The sequence below is a fragment of the Equus przewalskii genome, chromosome 9, assembly GCF_037783145.1.
Source record: "Equus przewalskii isolate Varuska chromosome 9, EquPr2, whole genome shotgun sequence".
Classification (NCBI taxonomy): Eukaryota; Metazoa; Chordata; class Mammalia; order Perissodactyla; family Equidae; genus Equus; species Equus przewalskii.
In genome coordinates this window covers 9563059-9583729 of record NC_091839.1, presented here as the reverse complement: position 1 = coordinate 9583729, position 20671 = coordinate 9563059, and the positions used below count along the sequence as shown (strand labels likewise).

Sequence of the window (20671 nt, the reverse complement as noted above, 5' to 3'; positions counted from 1 at the left end):
CACCCTTTTTCTGCCTTACGAGTTTCTGTGGTTTGATTCAGCAGCCTTTTCCTTTGTAGTTGTCAGTGTTATTGTTGGTATTAACTATCCCCGGGGGCCTAGAGGGTGGCATGTGTGTATACCAGTGCCACGGGCTTTGCTGACCTGAGTCCCGGGGGCCTGGGGACACCTACACTGCAAACCCAGCTCAGCAAGAAGTGTGTCATCACCTTGTGGGAGGCGGGTGCTGAGGAGATGGGCTGAGAGACAGACAGACAGCGCATCATGGAGAGCACTACTTGAGACCAGGGGAGAGAGAAGGGAAAAAGAGACAGAAGAGGAAGAAATGGAGACAGAGGGTCTGGAAAAGCTAAAGAGAATGGGCTCTGCGCTCGTCTCAATGTTCCGGTGTGAAAAAAACATCCATGGTGACTTCTTTTAGTGAAAAAAAGAAAGAATCAAAAATATACGTCTAAGAAAGCTTTGGTTGAATTGACTAACAGACTAGGTTTGGCAGAATCATACTAATTCCTAGGATCCATTCCTGGGTATCTGCTACGGAATTGCACACATGAATGTTCCTCAAAAGACAGGTGCTAGAATGTTCACAACAGCCCCCAAACTGGAAACAACTCAAATGCCCATCACAGGAGAATGGATGGATAAATCGTGGAATAGTCACACAACGGAAGCCCACGTGGTAGCAAAAAGGAATAAATGACAACCAAATATAAGAACATGGAGGAGTCACAAAAGGCATGATGTTGAGTGAAAGAAACCAGACACAATAAACTATTCCGCTTAGATACAGCTCAAAATGGGGCAAAACCGTTTGCTAGCAGTCCGGCCACTGGGAAGTTTGGGGAGGTAGCATGGGGAAGGGGCACAAGGGGGCTGTGGGAGACGGGAATGTTCCGTGAATGTTGCATGGATGTGGTAAGTGTGTCACCCTTCATCCACCTGAGCACTTCTGATTTCTGCTCTTTTTTGTACATGAATTAAAAAGTATGTCAAGCATGACACATTTAGGTAAAAGAAAAAAGCACACATACTCAAAAGACAAGTCTGGGTTTCTATGAGCAGGTATTTATGTACCTGAACAAACACATAGCCAACAGATCACATGAAAGCCGACAATGTGTGATATGGGTCACCCCAGCCCAAGAGGGCCAGTGGGATGGGGAGGGGCCCCCAGAGGGTTCGGCCTCCATCTGTAATGTTTCCATAATAAGATAGTCTTTAAGATGGTGTCAGGATTAAAAAAGTTAATATTTTAAAAGCCCTTAGAACAGTATGTGGCATACAGTAGGTACGACATAAGAATTTGTTCCAATAAAAGTAATAAAGTGAAAATGTTTTCTGGGGTACAAATGGTACTATTAAAACTAAACTAGGCACAAAAGAAATGTAGGAAGAAATATACAAAGTATCGTGCCTTGTGACTTTCCTTTCAAACCTTTGTGCGTGACATGCATGAACCTTGTAGAAACATATTCTCCTTCTGAGTGTGCATTTCTACATAAATGTGTCATATTAGGCATACTTTTTTTAAAAAAAGCTGCTTTTATTGAAGTGTGACAGTGACAGGACAGAGAATCACGGGGCTAAAGATAGATGGGGAGATAGAGAGAGCCCGCGGAGCGCTGGGGGTGGCGGCCGGCTGCACCGGAAACCTCAGCCTGATGGGATCCCCAAGTGGGGGGAGGGGGCCCTTGGTCTCTCCCCAGCCTCTTCCTTCCCCCTGGCCTGGGGCTGGGTGGGGAGGGCAGTTCCTCTTTCCTTCCCAAGCACCGAAGAGGCCCCAGCTCCCAAGGGGCTGAGAAGCTGGAGCATTGGTGAGGGGGGGAGGAGCCGAACCAGATTCTTGCAAGACCCCCACCCCCCAGGAAGCATGAACAGGAAGGACAGCAAGAGGTGAGAGGACCCTCTCCAAAGAGACGCGGAGCGCCCTAAGGCCCTGGCCCGCCCCCCCCCCCCAACCCGCCTGCATGGGAAGGTTGGGGAGGTACCAACCAGGAGGGGAGGGTGTTGGGCCTCTCTGGGAGCAGGAGCTGGAGCAGAGGTGCAAGGTGGAAAGATGCTCAGGCAGGCCAGAGCCGGCTGGGGCTGCTTGTATGAGTGTCTGTGTCTTGTCGTCGCTCTCTCTGGAGTTTGAGCTGCTCTGGATCCCTTCTCCCCCGGCACCCCCCCCCCCCGACTCCCCCTCTACCCCGCCCCGATCCAGCTCCCTAGGCTGGGTGTCTCTGTCCTCCTGGGGTCTTCCTGGTTCCCCAACACAGTCGCTTGCTGCCCGCTGGACTGGAAGCTCCAGGTTCCTGCAGGGCCCTGCCCCGGGGGAGGGGAGTGTGACGCAGGGCAAGGCGGCTCCCTGGGTCTGAAAGCTCTCCTGGCTGCTCCAGACACTGCTCGGGGCAGACAGTCCACAGGTGAGGGCCTAGCGCCTGGCTTTGCCAGCAGGTTCTGGAATGGGCTTCCCATCACCTGGGCAAGCTTGCCCTCCTGTCCTCGCAGGGCCCATTGTGGCTGAGCCCCAAGCCTGGGCGGCTCCTCCAGCCTATCTCTGATGGGCAAAGGGGTCCCCTCCCCTAACATCCATCAGCTTGGTCGTGGACACCTGGCTGCCTCATTTTCTACCTGCGTGATCTTAGATGAGTCACTTAACTGCTCTGTGCCTCAGTTTCCTCTTCTGTCAATAGAACAATCACAGTCTCTCCTTGGAGGGGCACGTAAGTCCTCGGTGAGACAGTCTAGACCACTGCTCCTCAAGCTTAAGCACGAATCAGAACCACCCGGAGGGCTTCCAAAACCCCGGTTGCTGGGCTCACCTCCAAAGTTTCTGATTCTATAGGTCCAGGGTGCAGCCCGAGAATTTGTATTTGTACCAAGCTCCCGGGCGATGCTGTTGATCGTGGGTGGGGACCGTGCTTTGAGAACCACTGATCTGGATAGGTGCTCAGCCCGCTGCCCAGCACATATTCTGGACTCCGTAGATGCCAGCTGTGACTCGACAACATTCACTACTGCTTTGCCAAGCCCCTGGGATGTGCCAGGGATGTGGTAGTGCCCCTGTTAGGAGGGTCTGGCTCCCCCCCATGCCCCAGGCCTGGATGCTAGTTTGCTCCATCATTCTCCCTCTGCATCTCAAGTTCAACTCTCCCACCTCTGGCCACTTCACAGCCCAAGCAAACTCGGTCCCTTATTTAGCACTTTCCAAAAGCAAGGCATTGAATGTTCATAATAAATTCCCGGGCAAGGTCCAAGGATGACTGTTATTTTTCATATCAGGAAACTGAGGCCCAGAGAAATTAAGTGACTAACCCAAAGTCACAGGGCCAGCATAAATTTTTCCAGCCCAGTTTTGTCTGACTCTTGCAGAAACCAAGGCTGTTCTGCCAGGGTTTTGCTCCCTCCTTCCTCCACCGTCTCTGTCTCTCCCATTACCCTCTGTCCCCAAGTGGAACATGAGCCTCGGGGAGGCACGGGGCAGAGCGAGGGTTATTTTTAAACTTTCCTTGAAGCTGCCTCAGCCCCGGGGACCCCGCCCAGCTCTGAAGAGCCCTGCGAGGCCTCTTTGCATCGCTATCTTCCTTCCAGGCTCGAAATCTAGGGACCCAGGTCCTGCGGGAGGGCTGGCTGGGGGGAGGGGTCTGTCACCTTAGTGGGGGTCAAGGTGGGGAAGGACGGAGAGATGGACTTTCAGGGGTCTGCTGCCCTCATAACAGCTGAGGGGAGGAGAGATGGGCGGTGGACAGCAAAGGGGAATTGTGAGTCTCCCCGAAGGCAGAACCTCCCATGATTCCCCGGGGGAGGACAGAAAAATTCTGGGGGTCTTCTCCCATGATTCCCTGGGAGGCCAGGAGTAATCCCAGGGGTCTGCCAACAGGAAGTCTTTCCCATGATGCTTTGGGAGGGTATAGTCAAGGAGGATTTGGGGACAATGCCTGGAGGAGAGAGTTCCTATGATTCCCTGGAGGGTCCTTAGTAGTCCTGGGGGTCTTCTCCTGTGATTCCCTGCGTGAGGGGCAGTGCAGGGTAGTCTGGAGGGTCTTTTCCTCTGATTCCCTGAAGGGGGCAGGAGTAACCCTTGGAGTTTACCTGTAGGAGAAGGCTCTCATCATCTGGAGCATTCCAGGGTTTTCTTCCATGAGTCCATGGTAGGTCAGGAGTAGCCCTGGGGCTTTGCCTTTAGAAAGTTTCTCCCATGATGCCTTGGGGCTGTGGGGTCAAGGAGAATTCTGGGGGTCTGCCCGAAGGAAGGGGCTCTCATGATTCCCTGTGGGGGGGCGGGGGGTTGTGCCGCAGGAAGTCCCACCAGGAATGCTCCGGGACGACAGGAGGCCGGGGCCGGCCCCGACAGGCCCGGCGCCACAAGACGTGCCCCAGCCCGCGAGAAATCAGCAAGGTCATGGCCTCCATGGCCCTGGGCATGCTCAACGAGGGCGGCTGCAGCGAGGACGAGCTGCTGGAGAAATGCATCCAGTCCTTCGGTGAGCGGCCCCCTCCCTTGCCAGCCTCCCCAGGCCTAAGGTTGGGCCCAGCACCCACTTCTCTAGGCCTCGATTTTGCAGGGTATAAAGTGGGACCAGGGGTGTGCGGAATGGGTCTCAATCACTGTATTAGGGATAAGAGAGATGCCTGCATTTCTTTTTCCTGCGATGCGGAGGGGAGAGAAGTCTGATGCTATTTCAACCTTCAGCATAGCTTGCCAGGAGCTGTGCTGGTCCATGCACAGTACAGACGAGGAAACTGAGGCACAAGGAAGTTAAGCTGCTTGCCCAAGTTCAGGCAGGAAGTCCCCGGTAGAGCTGGGGTTGGAGCCAGGCCGTCAGCTGGCTCTGGAGGCTGGGCAGTCCATTGCCCAGGGGCCATTCTGACATCCTCTCCTCCCGCCCCCAGACTCAGCTGGCAGCCTGTGCCGCGGGGACCACATTCTCAACATGGCGCTGGCCATGCACAGCTGGGTGCTGCCTTCTGCCCACCTTGCTGCCCGTCTGCTGACCTTATATCCTCCCAGGGCCGGGAGCAGTGGGTGGAAGGTAGAGGGCGGAGACATGAGAACCTGGGCCGTGGGGACAGGGTGAGCAGGCGGGTCTGGCATGTGGACAACAGAGCCTTGACCAGAGCTCACGTACCAGGAGGCCACAGGGAACAAGCAGGAACTGAGGCGGCTGCAGATCTGTCACCTGGTCAGGTAGGGATGGGCCAAGACCCCCACCCTGCTGCCCCCCATCACCTCCCAGGAGCTCCCCAGCCCAGTCCCCACAGACCCATTGAGGCCTGCTCCCCCAGGTCCCCTTCTGAGGCACCCTGGCTTGGTTCCTAAGACCCTCCCAGTTCTGCCCCTTAGAGCCTCTCCTCTTACAGACCCCTCACCAAATCCCGTAGGCCCCCTCCTGTCTGGTGCCCAGACACCTCCAGCTCTGACCCCCCAAACTCCCACCTTCCGTATAGCCCAGCCTAGCTTCTAAGACCCCCTCAGCCTGTTCCCCCAAGATCTCACCCCCAGAGGCCCCCAGCTTGGTTCCTGAGACCCCCCCCCACTCTCCTGCTTCCCAGCAGTCCCACTTCCAAGAGACCCCCCCAGTCTATCTCCCATTGATCCCGCAGCCTGTGTTAAGAGGCCCCAACCCTACCCCAGAGATGGCCCCAGCCTGGGGCCTCTCTCGCCGACCTGTGGTCTTCCAGACCCCTGAGCCCAGCACCTGGACATTCCTCAGCTCGAGAGGCGCCTTTCAGAGAGCCTCCCCACCCCCACCCCCAGCCTCATCCCGCTCTCTCTGAACCACACGCAGGTACTGGCTCACCCAGCACCCTGAGACGGTGCACCAGGAGCCCCAGTTAGAAGAAGTGATAGGCCGCTTCTGGGCTGCGGTGGAGCAGGAGGGCAACGCGGCCCAGAGGAGCCTGGGAGACCCCTCCAACCTGTGAGTCAGCCCCGTCGGTCCCTCCCCACCTCGCGGGGCCACCTCCCTCCACACTCCCCCACCCCCACCCTGAGCCTCGTCAATACCCTGTCCTCTCTTTGCCCCCAGCCTGAGCCCCGGCGGCCCTGGCCCCCCAACCCCCATGAGCAGCCCAGGCCTGGGCAAAAAGCGCAAAGTGTCCTTGCTGTTTGACCATCTGGAGACCGGGGAGCTGGCCCAGCACCTCACTTACCTGGAGTTCCGGTCCTTCCAGGCTATCACGGTGAGGACGCCCCACCCCCAGCTGGGGAGGGCTGGGGTGGGAAGGAGCCTGGCTGGGGCCCCGCAGGACTGGGAGGACCCCCGCATGGGCACCAGGCATGATCTCAAGCTCTCCAGCTTTGGTGCTCGAAAGTCCAGAAAATGAATTAAGCTGGCTGAGCGCAGGGCCCGTGGATTCGAATTCATCAGCCCCTTCTTACCTGTGCAACTTTGAACTAGTTTGTCAACCTCTCTGGTTCTCTTTTCTCATTTGTAAAATGGAGCTCATAACCCTTCATTGGGTGGTTGGGAGAATTAAATTAATACATCCAATTAAAAGTGCTTGTTGCAATGCTTACTCTAAATATTTTATTAATTATTCATTTACTTGAGGAGCATTGAAATCCACTGCGCCTCAGTTCCGTTATCTGTAAAAAGGGGGATTTAACAGTGCCTGCCTCACAGGCTCAGTGCCTCGTCCAGTGTCAATGCTGTCTGGCGGAACCATTTGAAATTGCCATATTTTACCATATTTTACCTACCCAAGTGGCAATTTCAGATGCTTCAGCCTATACAGAGGTGTTAGCTACTGCCATCACCATTTCAAGGGAAGATGGCGATCTGGTTCCTTAATGTGAAAATTTCCTGATTGTATACACACACACACACACACACACACACACACACACACACGGTGCAGTGGATGTGGTATGCAATGCTGACCCCTGGAGCGGAAGAAATAGAAGTTGTTTCCCTGCCCTCTTCGCCATCCTTCCCTTTGCTGAGCAGACACCAGTCAGGCACCAGTTGAGAGCAACAGACTGGAGTCCCCCCCTGACTCACGCCCTGGACCAATTACTTATCCTCTCTGTGCCTCAGTGGCCTCATCTCTAAAATGGGGATAATAGAGTCTTCACTTCACAGAGTTGATGTGACGATTGAATTAGTTCATATGACCAAGGGCTCAGAATAGTGCCGGCTTTACTGAAACATTGCTCCTCAGATGGGAGAGGGCCGTGGTGACGACAGGGACATGTGACAGCCAGGCTAGGACATCGGAGGTCGTGACGGCGAGGGGGCTGGGCGCGTGAAGGGCAGGGTCTGAGCGCCACGGCCCACGCTGACGCCCACCTCACCCCCAGCCCCAGGACCTGCGGGGCTACGTTTTGCAGGGCTCCGTGCGGGGCTGCCCGACCCTGGAGGGCTCCGTAGGGCTCAGCAACAGCGTGTCCCGCTGGGTGCAGGTCATGGTGCTGAGCCGCCCCGGGCCGGCACAGCGCGCGGAGGTGCTGGACAAGTTCATCCACGTGGCACAGGTGAGGCCAGCCCCGGGCTGAGAGCGCCACCGCCCCAGGCGTCGGACCCTCTGTCCATCCCGGGCAGTGACGTCACCCTCCTGGCCCCGCCCCATCGCCCCACGCCCCACTCTGGCCCCGCCCCCGAGCCTCAGTCCCCTCGTCCTAACTCGGGACTGTGACGCCACTCCGTCCCTGGCTTTGACGTCACCGCGTCAAACCCCTTCGTCCCACCCCCATTCCTAGACGTGGCTGTTGACGTCCCTCCTGGCCCCGTCTCCCAAGCCCTACGCCCCAATATTCTATCCCCAGGGCAGTGAAAGCGTCCCTTTCATGCCCCCGCCTTTGCGTCCCCCTCCACCCCAGTCCCCAGCCCCCAGCCGTCCCTTCGGGACAGTGACTGCCTCTCTCTCCATCCCGTCGGGTCTCTCCCTGCCCCGCCCCCCTGCGCCCCGCCCCTCCCTTCCCCCTCCCTTCCAGATACCTTCCCTCCCTTCTGGAGAAAAGGGAAGCCCTCCTTCCCCACCCCGGGCTTGGCCTTGCGTATTTCCTCGCAGACCACGCCCTTCCTCTGGCGGCTGCTCTCCTCTCGCTTCCCCTGTGCCCTGTGCGGCCCCTCAGACCCGGGGGTTCCCGCGTCCGTCTGGGGTCGCCTCGGTCTGAGCATCTTCCGCTCCTCCCTGGCCCCACCCTCCCCCCACAGCGACCTCCGACCTTCAAACGTGGAAAGGGGGAAGGGGAGGCAATGGCCCCTGAGGCCCGGCTGACCCCACCCCTGTCTCCCGTCTGTGGGACCCCTCTTGTCACTCTGGCCCATTCACCTCCTAACTCCCGCCCAGAGCCCGGGCCTTGTCTCCCCTCAGCTCAGTCTGACCCTCAGGTGCCCGACACCCCGACCCCTGTCTGAGTCCCCACGCCTCGCCAACTCCCCATAGTTGCCTGACTCCGCCCACTTTTTCTGACCTCACATCGGTTTATCACCTGCCTGCCCCCGGAGCAATGCCCACATTCCTGTTCGTCGCCTCCTCACACCCCCACTCAGCTGGGACGCTGCCGTCCGAACCCCCGAGGTGCCTGTCCTCCCTGTGAGTCCCACCGTCTCTGCCTCGCCCTCCGTAGAGGCTGCACCAGCTGCACAATTTCAACACGCTGATGGCGGTCACGGGGGGCCTGTGTCACAGCGCCATCTCCAGACTCAAGGACTCCCACGCCCACCTGAGCCCTGACAGCACCAAGGTGAGCCCCACTCCCCTCCCCAAAGTCCCCACTGTCAGTCACCCTGGACCCTGAACACGCTTTTCCCCAGCCCCTCCATCCCTGCCAGGGATCCTCCTCAGACCTTGCTCCTTCAGATCCCACAGACCCCCAGGCTTTGTCCTCCTCTGTCCTCCCTCCCTCCTCATCCGTCCGCCCACGGTGCTGACACTCGCTACTCTCTGCATGTTTGGTCCTGAGCAGGACTGGACGAGGCGGATGAGAGAGATGCTGGCACTTGCAGGCCAGGTGGGGCGAGAAATGATGCCCCCAAGGACACCAACATTTGGGCCACCCTTGGGAGGATCAAGGTTGAGGATGTCCTGGGGAGAGTGAGTCATTCATGAGTCTTGTGTGTGGCCGAGGTCGGGAAGTGGCAGGAAGTTAGGCTGGAGATGCCCAGGAGGAGACCCTGTTGAGCCTTGCAGGCTGAACTAAGGTACCTGGGCTTTACCCAGAGGGCAGTGGGGAGCTACAGAAGGTCTGGGCGTGAGGGCAGCACCATGATTAGATTTGGTGAGGACCAAGAGGCAAGGCAGTTTGGAGAGATGCTGAGGCCAGCATGGGGCATGGAGGGGCTTGGGAAGTATCCAAAATGCCACTGGGCCCCTGGGGTCTAGAGCCCACACAGGAGGCCTCTCAGATACTCCCCTCGGGGGGTCTGAGGGAACAGAACTGCCCCCAGTGACACATCCCTTGCACACAGGCCCTGCTGGAGCTGACAGAGCTCCTTGCCGCCCACAACAACTACGCCCGGTACCGGCGCGCCTGGGCCGGCTGCACCGGCTTCCGGCTGCCCCTCCTGGGGGTGCACCTCAAGGACCTCGTGTCCCTGCACGAGGCCCAGCCCGACAGGCTGCCTGACGGCCGCCTGCACCTGCCCAAGCTCAACAGCCTCTACCTGCGGCTGCAGGAGCTGGCTGCCCTGCAGAGGCAGCGCCCGCCCTGCAGCGCCAACGAGGACCTGCTGCACCTGCTCACGGTGAGCCGCCCGCCAGGCACCTGGAGGCTGGGCCAAGGGCACCGAGATCCAGGGGCCTGCCTGCGGAGGGTCTGCAGGGCCAGCACATGACAACGCGCTTGGGCTTTGAAGCCAGAGCTTCTGGGTCTGTTCTTTTTTCAGCTGTGTGGCCTTGGGCAAGTCACTTAACCTCTCAGCCTCAGTTTCCTTACCTGCAAAGTGGGAATAATAATAGAATCCACTTCAGAGAGTGGCTGAGAAGATGAATCAGTAATATAATTCATATAAAGTATTTAAAATAGTGTCTGGGACACAGTGAGCTCGGTGTAAGTGATGCGTTTTTTCCCCAGTGACTCAAGGAGCCCTTGATGCGGACTCCACGACTGCTTTGGGCTTTCACACTACTGGGCTCCGAGCCTCTGAGCTTCTGATGTCACTAGTCTGAACTGCCCAGCTTTGATATATCCAGGAACCTAAGCGGAAAGCTAATAACCGTTATTGATCACTTACTATGTGCTGGGCACCGTGTCACATGCTCTGCAGAGCACTTCATTCCCCCCTCGCTACCTTTACCGTGCCCATTCTACAGATTGGGAAACTGAGGCCCACGAAGCAAAGTCGCTTGCCCACTGTCCCACGGCAGTAAAACCGGGATTTGAACCCAGGCCAGCTTCACAACGTGTGTGTTAACATATGTTACCCATCACGCTGTCCTAGGCTGGGAGTGTGGGTTCTGGGTATATTTTATTTTATAGATATTATTGATACATATACTTGTATTCTAAGGAGCCATAAATTGAGAGAGACTGGCGTTCGGAAGGCCCTGTCGTCTAAGACTGATTTTCAGCTTCTAAGACAGGACCAGCTACAAAATTTGCAAGGCCAAGTGCAACGTGAAAATGTGGGGCTCTTTCTTCAACATTCTTAAGAATGTCAAGATGGGGCTGGCTATTGGCGGAGTGGTTAAGTTTGCATGTTCCACTTCAGCAGCCCAGGGTTTGGATCCTGGGCATGGACCTACACACCACTCATCAAGCCATGCTCTGGTGGCATCCCGCATACAAAATAGAGGAAGGCTGGCACAGATGTTAGCTCAGGGCCAGTCTTCCTCAGCAAAAAGAGGAGGATTGGCAGCAGACGTAGCTCAGGGCCAATCTTCCTCAGCAAAAAAGAAAGAAAGAAAGAATGTCAGGACAGTGACAGCAGAGGATTCAACGAAGTGGGGGCCCTTCTGAGTGCGGGGCTTGTCGTGAAGCAGGCCCCGCCTTAAGATGGCAGGTGCCCGAGGCCCTGCACTCCGCTAATTCTGAAAGGCCATCAGCCCAGATCTTCGCTGAGCTGCTGCTGGGTGCCGGGCGCTGCTTCAGGCCCTGGGGTCCACAGTAGCAAGCACGTCAGAAAAAAACATTGCTGTGCTTGTGGAGCTGACATCCTAGTGGGGGAGACAGCACATCAGTCATACGGTCGTCTGGATAAGAGCCACGGAGGACATTAATGGGTGTGGAAAGTGACAGAGGTTTGCGATTTTAAACAGGATCCAAAAAAGCCTCAGTGAGAAGATGGCATTTCTGGGCGAGGGGACAGCGGCATAGAGGGCGAATGGGGCTCAGTGGGAGGGAGGACCCTAGGGGTCCCCGAGAAGAGGGGCTTCGGGAAGAGGGCGGGGGTCCAGGCAGGCGCGGGCTGGAGGCAGGAGGCAGGGGCCGGGGTGCGTGTGTAACGCCCTGCCCCCCACCCCCCAGCTTTCCCTGGATCTCTTCTACACGGAGGATGAGATCTATGAGCTTTCCTATGCCCGGGAGCCCCGCTGTCCCAGAAGCCTGGTAAGCGCTGACGCCCTGCCTCTGTCCTCCAGCCCAAGCCCGGGCACTGACTGACGTGCCCCTCTGCCCCTGCCCAGCCACCCTCCCCCTTCAAAGCGCCCCTGGTGGTGGAGTGGGCCCCTGGCGTGACTGCCAAGCCTGACAGAGTCACCCTGGGTCGGCATGTGGAGCAGCTGGTGGAGGTAAGGAGGGGACCGTGGCCTGGCGGCTGGGGGCCGGGAGGAAGCTATCTGCACAGGGGAGCTCAGGCCACGGGGGCAGGACTTGGTCCTGGTCCTTACTGTCCCCATCCCGTGCTCCTCTGAAGTCTGTGTTCAAGCATTATGACTCCGAAGGCCGCGGAACCATCTCCCGGGAGGACTTCGAGCGTCTCTCAGGCAACTTCCCCTTTGCCTGCCACGGGCTTCACCCGCCCCCGTGCCAGGGGTGAGTGCTTCCGACTCTTGGGTCCCCCACATGGGGAGACTGGGGTTGGCAGGGCCAGGGGGAAGGGGCCAGTCATGCTGAGGTGTCATCTCTGTCGCAGGAGTGGTACCTTCAGCCGAGAGGAGCTGACGGGGTACCTGCTGCGGGCCAGCGCCATCTGCTCCAAGCTGGGCCTGGCCTTCCTGCACACCTTCCACGAGGTCACCTTCCGCAAGCCCACCTTCTGTGACAGCTGCAGCGGCTTCGTGAGTGCTCTGCCCACCCCCGCCACTATCCTCAGGCCCGTCTCCCCCCGAGTGCCCCCAGCTCCTCATAGCCCCAGCTCAGAAAGCCAGCGCGGCCCCGGAGCTGTCACAGTGCCCAAGCCCCAGATAATCCCCAAATTCTAGAAGATTCTCCACCCCGATCCCCACATTTCACAGCAACTCCAAACGCCGGATATTCCCTACATGCCGGATCATTCTGAAGTCTAGATAGTGCGCAGATCCCAGAGCATCTCCATCCTGGGTAACTGTCAAACCGTGGACGGTGTCTGCAACCCTGGGTAATCTACACCCCTGAGCAGATTACCTCCAGACGGATACCTCTCCAAGTCTCTAGACTCCAGAGAATTCAAGCCCTGGATAATTTGCAAATTCAAGGTGTCCTCAAACGCGGGACAGTGGACGGATCTCGCCATCTGCAGACCAAGACTAATTCATGGGCCTTGCCTTACTTCCCAAGTTCGCATTGTCAGTCGCTCAGTATTTCCTGAGCCCCTCCTGTGTGCCAGGCTCGGGTCTAGGCTCCGGGCCGGGTGGGGGACAGCAGGAAACACAGACACGATCCTTGCCCATAGCATTTATATTTTATTGATTCCAAGTTTTACCTAATATCCTAGCTGACTCCCCAAACTTGAGATAACCCCCGAATTCCTTGAACCCCTCTAGCCTTGAGGGTTTCCTAAAGCTGGCCAGTTTCCACCCTTCCAGACAGCCGCTCCCATCCACAGCCCCACTCCCCTAACCTAGGTGACTTCTTCTGCTTTCTCTTCCCAGCTCTGGGGTGTCACCAAGCAAGGCTACCGCTGTCAGGGTGAGTGGGGCATTGGGGGTGGGGCGGGATCCAGGACCTGCAGGCTGGGAGAATGAGGGGCATGGACTGGGCCTCTGGCCACTAACCACTGACCTTCCCCTCCAGACTGTGGGCTGTGTTGCCACAAACACTGCCGAGACCAAGTGAAGGTGGAATGTAAGAAGAGGCCAGGGGCCAAGGGTGACGTGAGCTCCCCAGAAGCCCCCATCCCACCCACACCAGCTCCCCATGCCAGCTGTGGTAAGACCCCAGGCGGAGTGGTCCTGGTGGGGGGGGGACCCATCCCAAGGTCCTGAGACCCTTCCCATCCAACCTCACCAGCAGGCTCCGAGGACCACCTCTCCTACACACTGTCCCTGGAAGCCGAGACGGGGCGCCGCCTCCGCCACGCGTGGACCCAGACGGAGCCCCCACACCCTTCCTGGGAACCCAAGCTGGTGAGGAGGAACTGCCCCCTGCCCCCGGCTGGTACAGGAGAGACCAGGCCATTGGCCTGGGGGAACCCAGGCAGCTTTGGGGAAGCGCAGGAAAGCGTGATGTGTGGAAGTCCTCACCTGCTTGGGTAGGAGGGTACAGATACGGGTTAATTTGTAATGTTGACAGAAAATCGGAACTTTCAATATGTTGGGGGCGGGGAGGGAGTAGCCTCTAGTAGAACAGAAAAAGGATTTTAGGGATAAAAAACAAAGAAAATAATAAGATGGCAAGAATAAAGCCAAATATATCAGGAGCTATAATAAATGTCGGTGGCATAAATTCCACTATTCAAAGGTAGAGACTCTCAGATTGAGTGGAAAAAAAAATGTCCCCAGGGGTCACTCATTCATCCACTTAACAAAAGTCTCGGGGAGGCTCTGCCCCCGGCTGTGAAGCGTCCTGGAGACACCAGACACTCCCCACATCACCCATGTCTTTCTCCCTCCAGGTCCCCCTCCCGGCGATGGCCTCGCCACCCACGCAGTCCTCCAAGCCGGACTCCTAGACCTGCCTCGGTCACTTCTCTCTCCCCTCCCCTGGATCACGGCTGAGTCCTGTCACTGGGCCTCCAGCAGAATCCCACAGGCATCGCAGGCGTCCCACCACACTGCCTTTGTGGAGGCATCCACCATCTCTCACTCTGAAAGTCACTTTCTTCTTTTGCATCAGAGTGGCTGTTAATTGTACCCCTTTCTCCCGCACCGAGGATCTGTGCGGCTCCATGTTGGGTGCGTTTAGACTTAGGCACCATCTCACCGACTCCTTAAATCTCCGTTTTACAGATGAGGAAGCTGAGGCCCAGTGAGGTTAAGCTGCCCACAGAGGCAGGACTCAAACCCAGGTCTTCGTCTGCCTCTAAAACATCAGTTCCTGCCTGGTGTGCTACACTGACAGCATGGGTCAGGAGCGGGAGGGGACATGCTGGGCAGAGTTCCAAACTCTGGGGCTTCAGAGACAGGAGAGACGGCTAGAGAAGGGGTGAACAGGGACCCTGCGGACACCTGAGCCGTCCAGTGGCTCCATCTCTCTCAAGGGGAAAGCCAGAGTCCTCCCACTGGCCCACCCAACACCACCTGACCACCCCCTACCTCTCCAACCTCACCTCCCACCACTCACATCCTCACTCATCCTTCTTCCGCTATACTGGGCTTGGTGGTCCCTGAACATGCCAAAAATCCTACCTCAGGGCCTTTGCACTGGCCGTTCCCTCAGCCTGGAATGCTCTTCACCAGAGGACCACAGGGCTCCCTCTTTGGGACTTAGCTCAAGTGTCACCTTCTCAGTGAGGCCTCCTCAATGATGCTCAAAGTTGCCATCCTCCCACAGTGCCGATCCTGCCTTCCAGTTTTATTTCTCTCCAAAGTCTTTTCCCCACGTGACAAACTATCTTTTTTACCTGTTTCTCCTGTTGAATGTCTGCCCCTCCTCCCCAGAAATGGCAGCTCCGGGAGAGCAGGGGTTCATCATCTGTATCTTTCCCCACTGCGTCCCCAGTGCCTAGAACAGGGCTGGCACCTGGTGGGCCCCTGATAAATGTTTGTCCGATGCTGCGTGTCTGATGCTGCGTGTCCGCTTCCCCATGCCCGCAGGAAGGGAAAGATGCGTGGCCAAAGAGCCAAGGACTTTCTGGGTCAGAGCATCAGGGGCCTGCTATGACAGAGATCCCCATCCCTCCTCAGACCCCAGCGCCCTGACCTGGCCCCACAGAGACAGGTCCCACGGTTGTCAGAAATTAAATTTATTTTCCAGAGAACACGTCTTTGGTGTTGAGTGGTGGGTGTGCAGAGGACATCTGGGCGCCAGGAACAGGGGAGGTGGGGCCTGGGTGCCGGGTACCAAGAGAAGCCCTCAGGCCAGCTCCCCAGAGAGCATGCGCAGGGGCGTCAGCATCTCCTCGGGGACCACTCCCACCGCCAGTCGCGGTTTACTTCTTCTTCTTCTTGCGGCCCCAGCGCTGGCGGCCGGCCTGCCGCCCGCCCCCGTCCTCTCTCCTGCTCTGCCAGCTGGGCATGGGGGCCTCCAGCTCGTCAGGGCGGCCCCCTCGGTCTGGCACATCGCCCATAAGCACCTGACAGTTGATTAGACTTGAGTTTCAGAGAGGAAAAGCATCTCGGACAAGGGGGCCAGAGAGCAAAGGGAACAGCATGAGGTTGAAAATGGAAGGGCAGATGTTGACTGTCTGGGTGCAGTGGTGGAACATACAGGCCTGGTGCTTTCAAACTGGGTTCCAGGGGCCTCAGCAAAAGGGAAATAAAAAGAAAGGGGAGGGTGATGGCAGAGGTCCAAGTCCCCACCAATATTAACGAGGACACCTCAGCTTTCGTCTGTTTCATATCTGGGGCTTTCTATACCATTTCCAGCAAATTAGTGTTTTTTCCTAAATATCCATCACTCATGCATCACCCGGAATATTATTTACTCCCTGCATTTCCTTAAAGCAAATAACCTTTTTTCTTAAATTTTGCCTCACTCTTTGCTGTGCTAGACTTTATCCTAAGACTCATTCACACAACTATAAGACTGTGTAAACCGAGAGGTATGAGGCTAAATATGTAATCACTGAACAGAGAGTATTTCCTTTTTTTTTTTGGTTAGGAAGATTGGCTCTGAGCTAACATCTGTGCCAATCTTCCTCTATTTTGTATGTGGGACGCCACCACAGCATGGCTTGATGAGTGGTGTGTAGGTCTGTGGTCGGGATCCAAACCCGCAAACCCTGGACCTCCAAAGCAGAGCATACGAACTTAACCACTATGCCACCAGGACAGCCCCTAGAGGGTATTTCTGTTTTAAAAATGGTTAAAAACCAATACAACAGACAGGGTGAAGTTGGGGGGCAGGATTTTAAGCCAAAGCTGGAGAGGTGAGCAGGGGCTTAGTAAATAGTCTTGAAGGCACTGGGGAGCCATAAAAGGGTTTTGAGGTAGGGAGGAACATGATCAGATTTCTGAGTTAGAAATGTTCTAGTTGCGATGTGGAGAGGGCAGATCAGAGGTGGCGAGTCCAGAGGCCAGGAACCCAGGCCAGAGAGGACAAGCCTGGACCAGGGCAGAGGCTGACAGGCCAGTTTGAAGGCCAAGGATGCTGGGGCCCTTCCCCACACCCAGGTGTGCACCTTGTTGATGGCACAGCAGGTCCCCCGACGGGCAGCCTTGCTGGTGGCCGGGACAAGACGAGACAGGTCAGCTCGGGCAGCCAGGACGTGTGCAATGGAGACATCCACTTCCGGGGTCAGGGCCTCTCGAATTGGGATCAGAGCTGCCTTCATGGCCTCTCCTTGGACCTGGGGGAGGCGGGGCATGGAGAGCGTGCCCCAGAGCCCTCCCCAGCTGGGATGTGTCATCTTGGAAGCATCTCTTGCCCACTCAGGGCCTCACTTCCCACCTCTGCAAAGAAGCAGTATAGCTCTGAAGACAGTCCCAGCTCAGAGCTGGCGATTCTAGGATGCCCTGGGGACCCTGAGATTCTAGGACCTCAAACCTCACAAGATTCTAAAGTGTCCTGGGCCGCAGAACCTGCCCGAGGGCGCTCTTCCTGGCCCTCGTCCCTCCTCCCTGCACTGCGGCCCCCCAGCCCAGCATCCCTGCCCCCCCCCCCAAGGTTGTTCGCCCACCTCTGCCCGCTCACTCCAGTGGAAAGCCGAGGTAGTGAGGTCCAGACGCCGGAGCAGGAGCCGGCGGCGGCAGCAGTACTGAGCTCGCAGGCTTTGGGACAGGGACGCCAACGCCTCCTGGGGAGAAAGACCTCGGTCGTACCAGGGTCCCCCTCGCTCCCATCTCTGGATGAGGACAGTGTTCACACACAGCCATACGCTCTCTTACCCATCTGGGCGCATCCAGCGGGGAGCCGAGGAGGGGCTGCAGGGACTCTGGCGGCAGGGAGGGCAGCAGCCCCGAGATCTGCCGGGGGGAGGAGGAGGAGTCTGAGGCTGACCGCGCAGAGGGAGGATGGACTCCTCCACCGACCTCAGGTCCCAAATCAAGAAGGGAGGTCACAGCTCTAGAAAACTGCGATGACTGGGGGACCCCTCCCAGCGCCGCTTTTGCAGAAAGGGCTGTCCCCCGACAAGAAGGTGGGGTGGCCCGGGAACGAGGGGACTCCGGCTGTCTACCTTGGCGTGCAACTCCCGCAGCAGCCGGCTGGCAGGGGTCCCCGGCGTGGGTCTGGGCAGCCCCAGGGCTTGAAGAGTAAGGACCAGTTCCTGGACCATGCCGGCTCCCTCCTCTGCCCCTTCCCCACCGGGCGGCGCAGGGCCGGGATCCAGCCTGGGCCGCAGGCGGAGGAGGCGGGCGGCCTGGAGCTCGGAGCAGAGAAAGCCTAAACGTCGGGAAAGGGAGCGATGCAACGGAGGGGGGCTGCCACTCCCTACCGGAGGCTTCAAAACCTCCCGCCTACCACTCCCGCCCACCTGGGACCCTGGGTTCTCCTCCAGAGTGAGCTCCGCCCACTTCGAGACCCAGGCTCCTCCCCGGACTTTGAACCCCGTCCACCTGGCTGCATCTAGCCCAACCCGCCCGAGCCTCAAGGCCCACCCACCGCAAAGCCCTGAGCCCGCCGCACTGTTCCGGCCCCGCCCACCCCAGGTCCTCTTGCCCGCCTCCAAGCCCTGACCACGCCCCCCGGGGCCCCAGGCTCCCCCTCGATGCGCGAGCCCGCCCCCTGGAGGCCCCGCCCCCGGCCGCCCGGGCTCACGCAGCAGGCGCAGGCCCGCGCCGGGCTCCCGCAGCGCCGCGCCGCAGTCCCCGCTGCCGAGCGCGCGGACCGGGCAGTGCAGCTCCCGCAGCAGGCCGGCCAGCTGTCGCACAAACGCCGCCTCCGCGCCGGGGCCTGCGGGACGGAGACGTCAGGGCGCGGCGGCCCCGCGGCCCCACCCCCAGGCCTCCCGCTCCGCACGTACCGTCGCCGTCGCTCAGCGCCCCGGCGCCCCACTCCGGCTCCCGCTCCAGGGCGCCCAGAGCCGCCAGCTCCGCCGCCAGCCGCGCGCACAGCGCCCGGAAGTCTGGGCACGCGGGGCTCAGCGCCTCCGCCCCCGGGAAGCCCTCGTACCTGCGGCGGGAGGGCGCGGGCATCAGGAAGGGCGTCCGAGGGCAGCCCGCCCCCGCCTGCACCCCGGCCCCACGCCGCCCCCCTACCCCAAGGCCCGCAGGTCCCGGGCCACGGCGGCCCCCTCCCGCGCCTCCGCCGCCGCCCCCTCCATAGAAGCTGCGCCTCTCCGCCGCGCGCGCCCCCTGCCGGCCAGCTGGAGGCCCTGCTCCAGGAGCGCCCGGCCCCCTGCGGCGCCACCGGCCAATCAGCCTCTTCTCGCGAAGGCCTTCGGCGTTCCCATTGGTGCAGGGGGAGGCAGAGCCCGCCTCCAGGCCCGCCGGCACAGGGACCTAGAGCGCCGCCCGGCGGGTGCGGGTCCCGGCTCTGGAAACCGCCGCTCTGTGCATCCCGGAGCGTGCATCTGGATCCCGCGTGTCGCTACTGCTGCGACAGAGAAGCCACTTCGGTTTCCTTTTCCTCAGCCGCCCCCTGCCCTTAAAGCACCCCAGACCAAGGGCTGTTTTCTCACCTCCGCTCCAAACCCAGAAGCATGTTTCCTCCTTTCCTACTTAGCGTTGGAACTCTGTCAGGGACCCAAGCATCCCTCCTCGTCCCTCACACCCCCCTCCCACCAGAGCTCGGCCCTCCTCATCCATCACCTGGCACGCATTAGTCCCTCATCCCTCTCCCTCCCCAGGCCTTGGAGAGAGGGAGCAGGTGCAATAGGCTGTCGTGACTAAGAGATTGCCACCCCACCCCCCCCCCCCAGGAGTCAGGCGGACAAGGTTAGGGCTTGGCTCCGCCACTCCCCACCCCACCTCCGTGTCGCTGCCAAATTGCGTCTCATCTGCATAGTGGGAATAATAATGAGGGTTAGAGTGCTGTGTGTAAGTGCTTAGCAGACATGTAGGGAGTTCTCAAGAATAACTAACGTATATTGAGCGTTCTGTGTGCTACTGGGCTAAGTATCTTATCCCCGTTTGACGGAAGAGAAAACAGGCTCAGAGAGGTTAAGTCCCAGAATGAACGGGTAGGAGTGCCAGGACTCAAATTCAGATCTGATTCCAAAGTCCATGCTTTTATCCACTTAACCTATTATGACTGTTTTTACTGCTACGGTTTTTGTTGCTGTTGTTAAAATTATTGTTCCAGATCTTATCTCTTCCCGACGCTACCCTGGTCTCCAGTCATTCCTAGATAACTCTGCTGGGAGCGGAAGTGGGCTGGGCGTTGAGCCGCGGGGAAGAACAGGGGCCAGAACTTCCTCCTGGGCAGAGCCTGCCCTGACCTTCCTCCATGGTCCTGCCTCCCCCAAGGCGGGGGACTCAGGGGCCATTTGTTGACCTTAATAAAACATTAAAAATTTCTCAGGCCAAAACCTGGGGGTGATAACCTTGGCTCCTCTCTTTATATCAAACCCCATATCTAAATTTGTGGACTCTACCTTCAAAATAGATCCAGTGTCTGCCTCCACCGCTCTCACCGTGGTCCTGCGCACCATTGCCCACCCCCCCCCCCCGCCTCCGCCCCCGACCATCCCAGCAGCCTCCTCTCTGTCTCCCTGCCCCCCAGCCCCGTGTCTGTTCCCCACTGGCAGCCAGAGGGAACCTGTGAACCCCTGAGTCAGGTCACACCCCTCCCATGCTTGGAGACTTCCTGTAGCTCCCTCTCACCCGGGACAAACACCAAAGTCCATGCAACGGCTAGCAAGGCCCCTCAGATCTGCCCTGTCACCTCCCCGCCCTCATCTCCTAAGTACCCTCCTCCTTGCTTCCTCCCCTGCAGCTCCCTTGCCGTCCCCCAGACTTACCAGGTATGCCCCTCCCTCACAGTCTTGCACTGGCTGTCCCCTTTCTCTGAATGCTCTTCCTGCAGACGTCCACAGGGCTCCCTCAGCTCCTCAGGGGGGCCTCCCCGACCACTCTGGCTACAATTGCCTGCACCCCCATCTCCACTTTATTTTTTCTTTATAGTATAGGTCATTTCTAACATGTCATTTGTTTATTGTCCCCTTCACTGTTAGGTTCATAAGCTCCTTGTGGGAAAGGATTTCTGTCTGTTCTTCACTGCTTTATCCCTAGTGCCTAGAACAGGGCTTGGCACATAATGGTGTTCAATAAATGTGCTTTTGAGTGACTCAATGCATACAACTCAGCTGGAGGGTCTGCTCGGGATTAAAGGTTGCAGAGGAGA

The 20671-nt window shown here is 58.3% G+C and overlaps 2 protein-coding genes across 6 annotated transcripts; one reads left to right on the top strand and one right to left on the bottom strand.

Annotated features, from left to right (window-relative positions):
- The first annotated feature begins 1643 nt into the window (after window positions 1-1643).
- RASGRP4 (RAS guanyl releasing protein 4) lies at window positions 1644-15208 on the top strand. 4 transcript variants are annotated; one of them, XM_070632704.1, is made up of 17 exons: window positions 1644-1893; window positions 4282-4466; window positions 4876-4981; window positions 5108-5170; window positions 5772-5903; window positions 6012-6165; window positions 7286-7459; window positions 8558-8674; window positions 9399-9674; window positions 11396-11476; window positions 11554-11658; window positions 11784-11902; window positions 12003-12147; window positions 12940-12976; window positions 13082-13216; window positions 13298-13413; window positions 13902-15208. In XM_070632704.1, the coding sequence occupies exons 1-17, from the start codon at window positions 1871-1873 to the stop codon at window positions 13956-13958; spliced, it is 2025 nt and encodes a 674-aa protein (XP_070488805.1). In that variant the 5' UTR covers window positions 1644-1870; the 3' UTR covers window positions 13959-15208. The 4 variants fall into 4 exon arrangements, with proteins under 4 accessions (XP_070488805.1, XP_070488806.1, XP_070488808.1 ...); XM_070632705.1 differs by having other exon boundaries at window positions 1683-1893; window positions 13301-13413; XM_070632707.1 differs by lacking the exons at window positions 4876-4981; window positions 5108-5170 and having other exon boundaries at window positions 1743-1893; window positions 13301-13413.
- Window positions 15176-19110, bottom strand: FAM98C (family with sequence similarity 98 member C). Of its 2 annotated transcripts, XM_070632708.1 has the most exons (9): window positions 19008-19110; window positions 18829-18919; window positions 18351-18499; window positions 18146-18280; window positions 17565-17770; window positions 17275-17352; window positions 17067-17183; window positions 16569-16736; window positions 15176-15521 (listed from the first exon to the last, which is right to left on the bottom strand). In XM_070632708.1, the coding sequence occupies exons 2-9, from the start codon at window positions 18897-18899 to the stop codon at window positions 15378-15380; spliced, it is 1068 nt and encodes a 355-aa protein (XP_070488809.1). In that variant the 5' UTR covers window positions 18900-18919; window positions 19008-19110; the 3' UTR covers window positions 15176-15377. The 2 variants fall into 2 exon arrangements, with proteins under 2 accessions (XP_070488809.1, XP_070488810.1); XM_070632709.1 differs by lacking the exons at window positions 18829-18919; window positions 19008-19110 and adding an exon at window positions 18586-18711.
- Window positions 19111-20671: the final 1561 nt, after the last annotated feature.

Bases quoted from the DNA above. Each gene is read 5' to 3' on its own strand.
- FAM98C (XM_070632708.1), bottom strand. From the start codon at position 18,899: ATGCACGCTCCGGGATGCACAGAGCGGCGGTTTCCAGAGCCGGGACCC. The intron at 17,771-18,145 runs GTGAGCCCGGGC...CCCGACGTTTAG, and splicing joins CGCGGGCCTGCGCCTGCTGC to GCTTTCTCTGCTCCGAGCTC. The intron at 15,522-16,568 runs GTGCACACCTGG...ATCAACTGTCAG, and splicing joins CCTGCTGTGCCATCAACAAG to GTGCTTATGGGCGATGTGCC.
- RASGRP4 (XM_070632704.1), top strand. From the start codon at position 1,871: ATGAACAGGAAGGACAGCAAGAG. The intron at 1,894-4,281 runs GTGAGAGGACCC...GTTGTGCCGCAG, and splicing joins AACAGGAAGGACAGCAAGAG to GAAGTCCCACCAGGAATGCT. The intron at 13,217-13,297 runs GTAAGACCCCAG...CAACCTCACCAG, and splicing joins AGCTCCCCATGCCAGCTGTG to CAGGCTCCGAGGACCACCTC.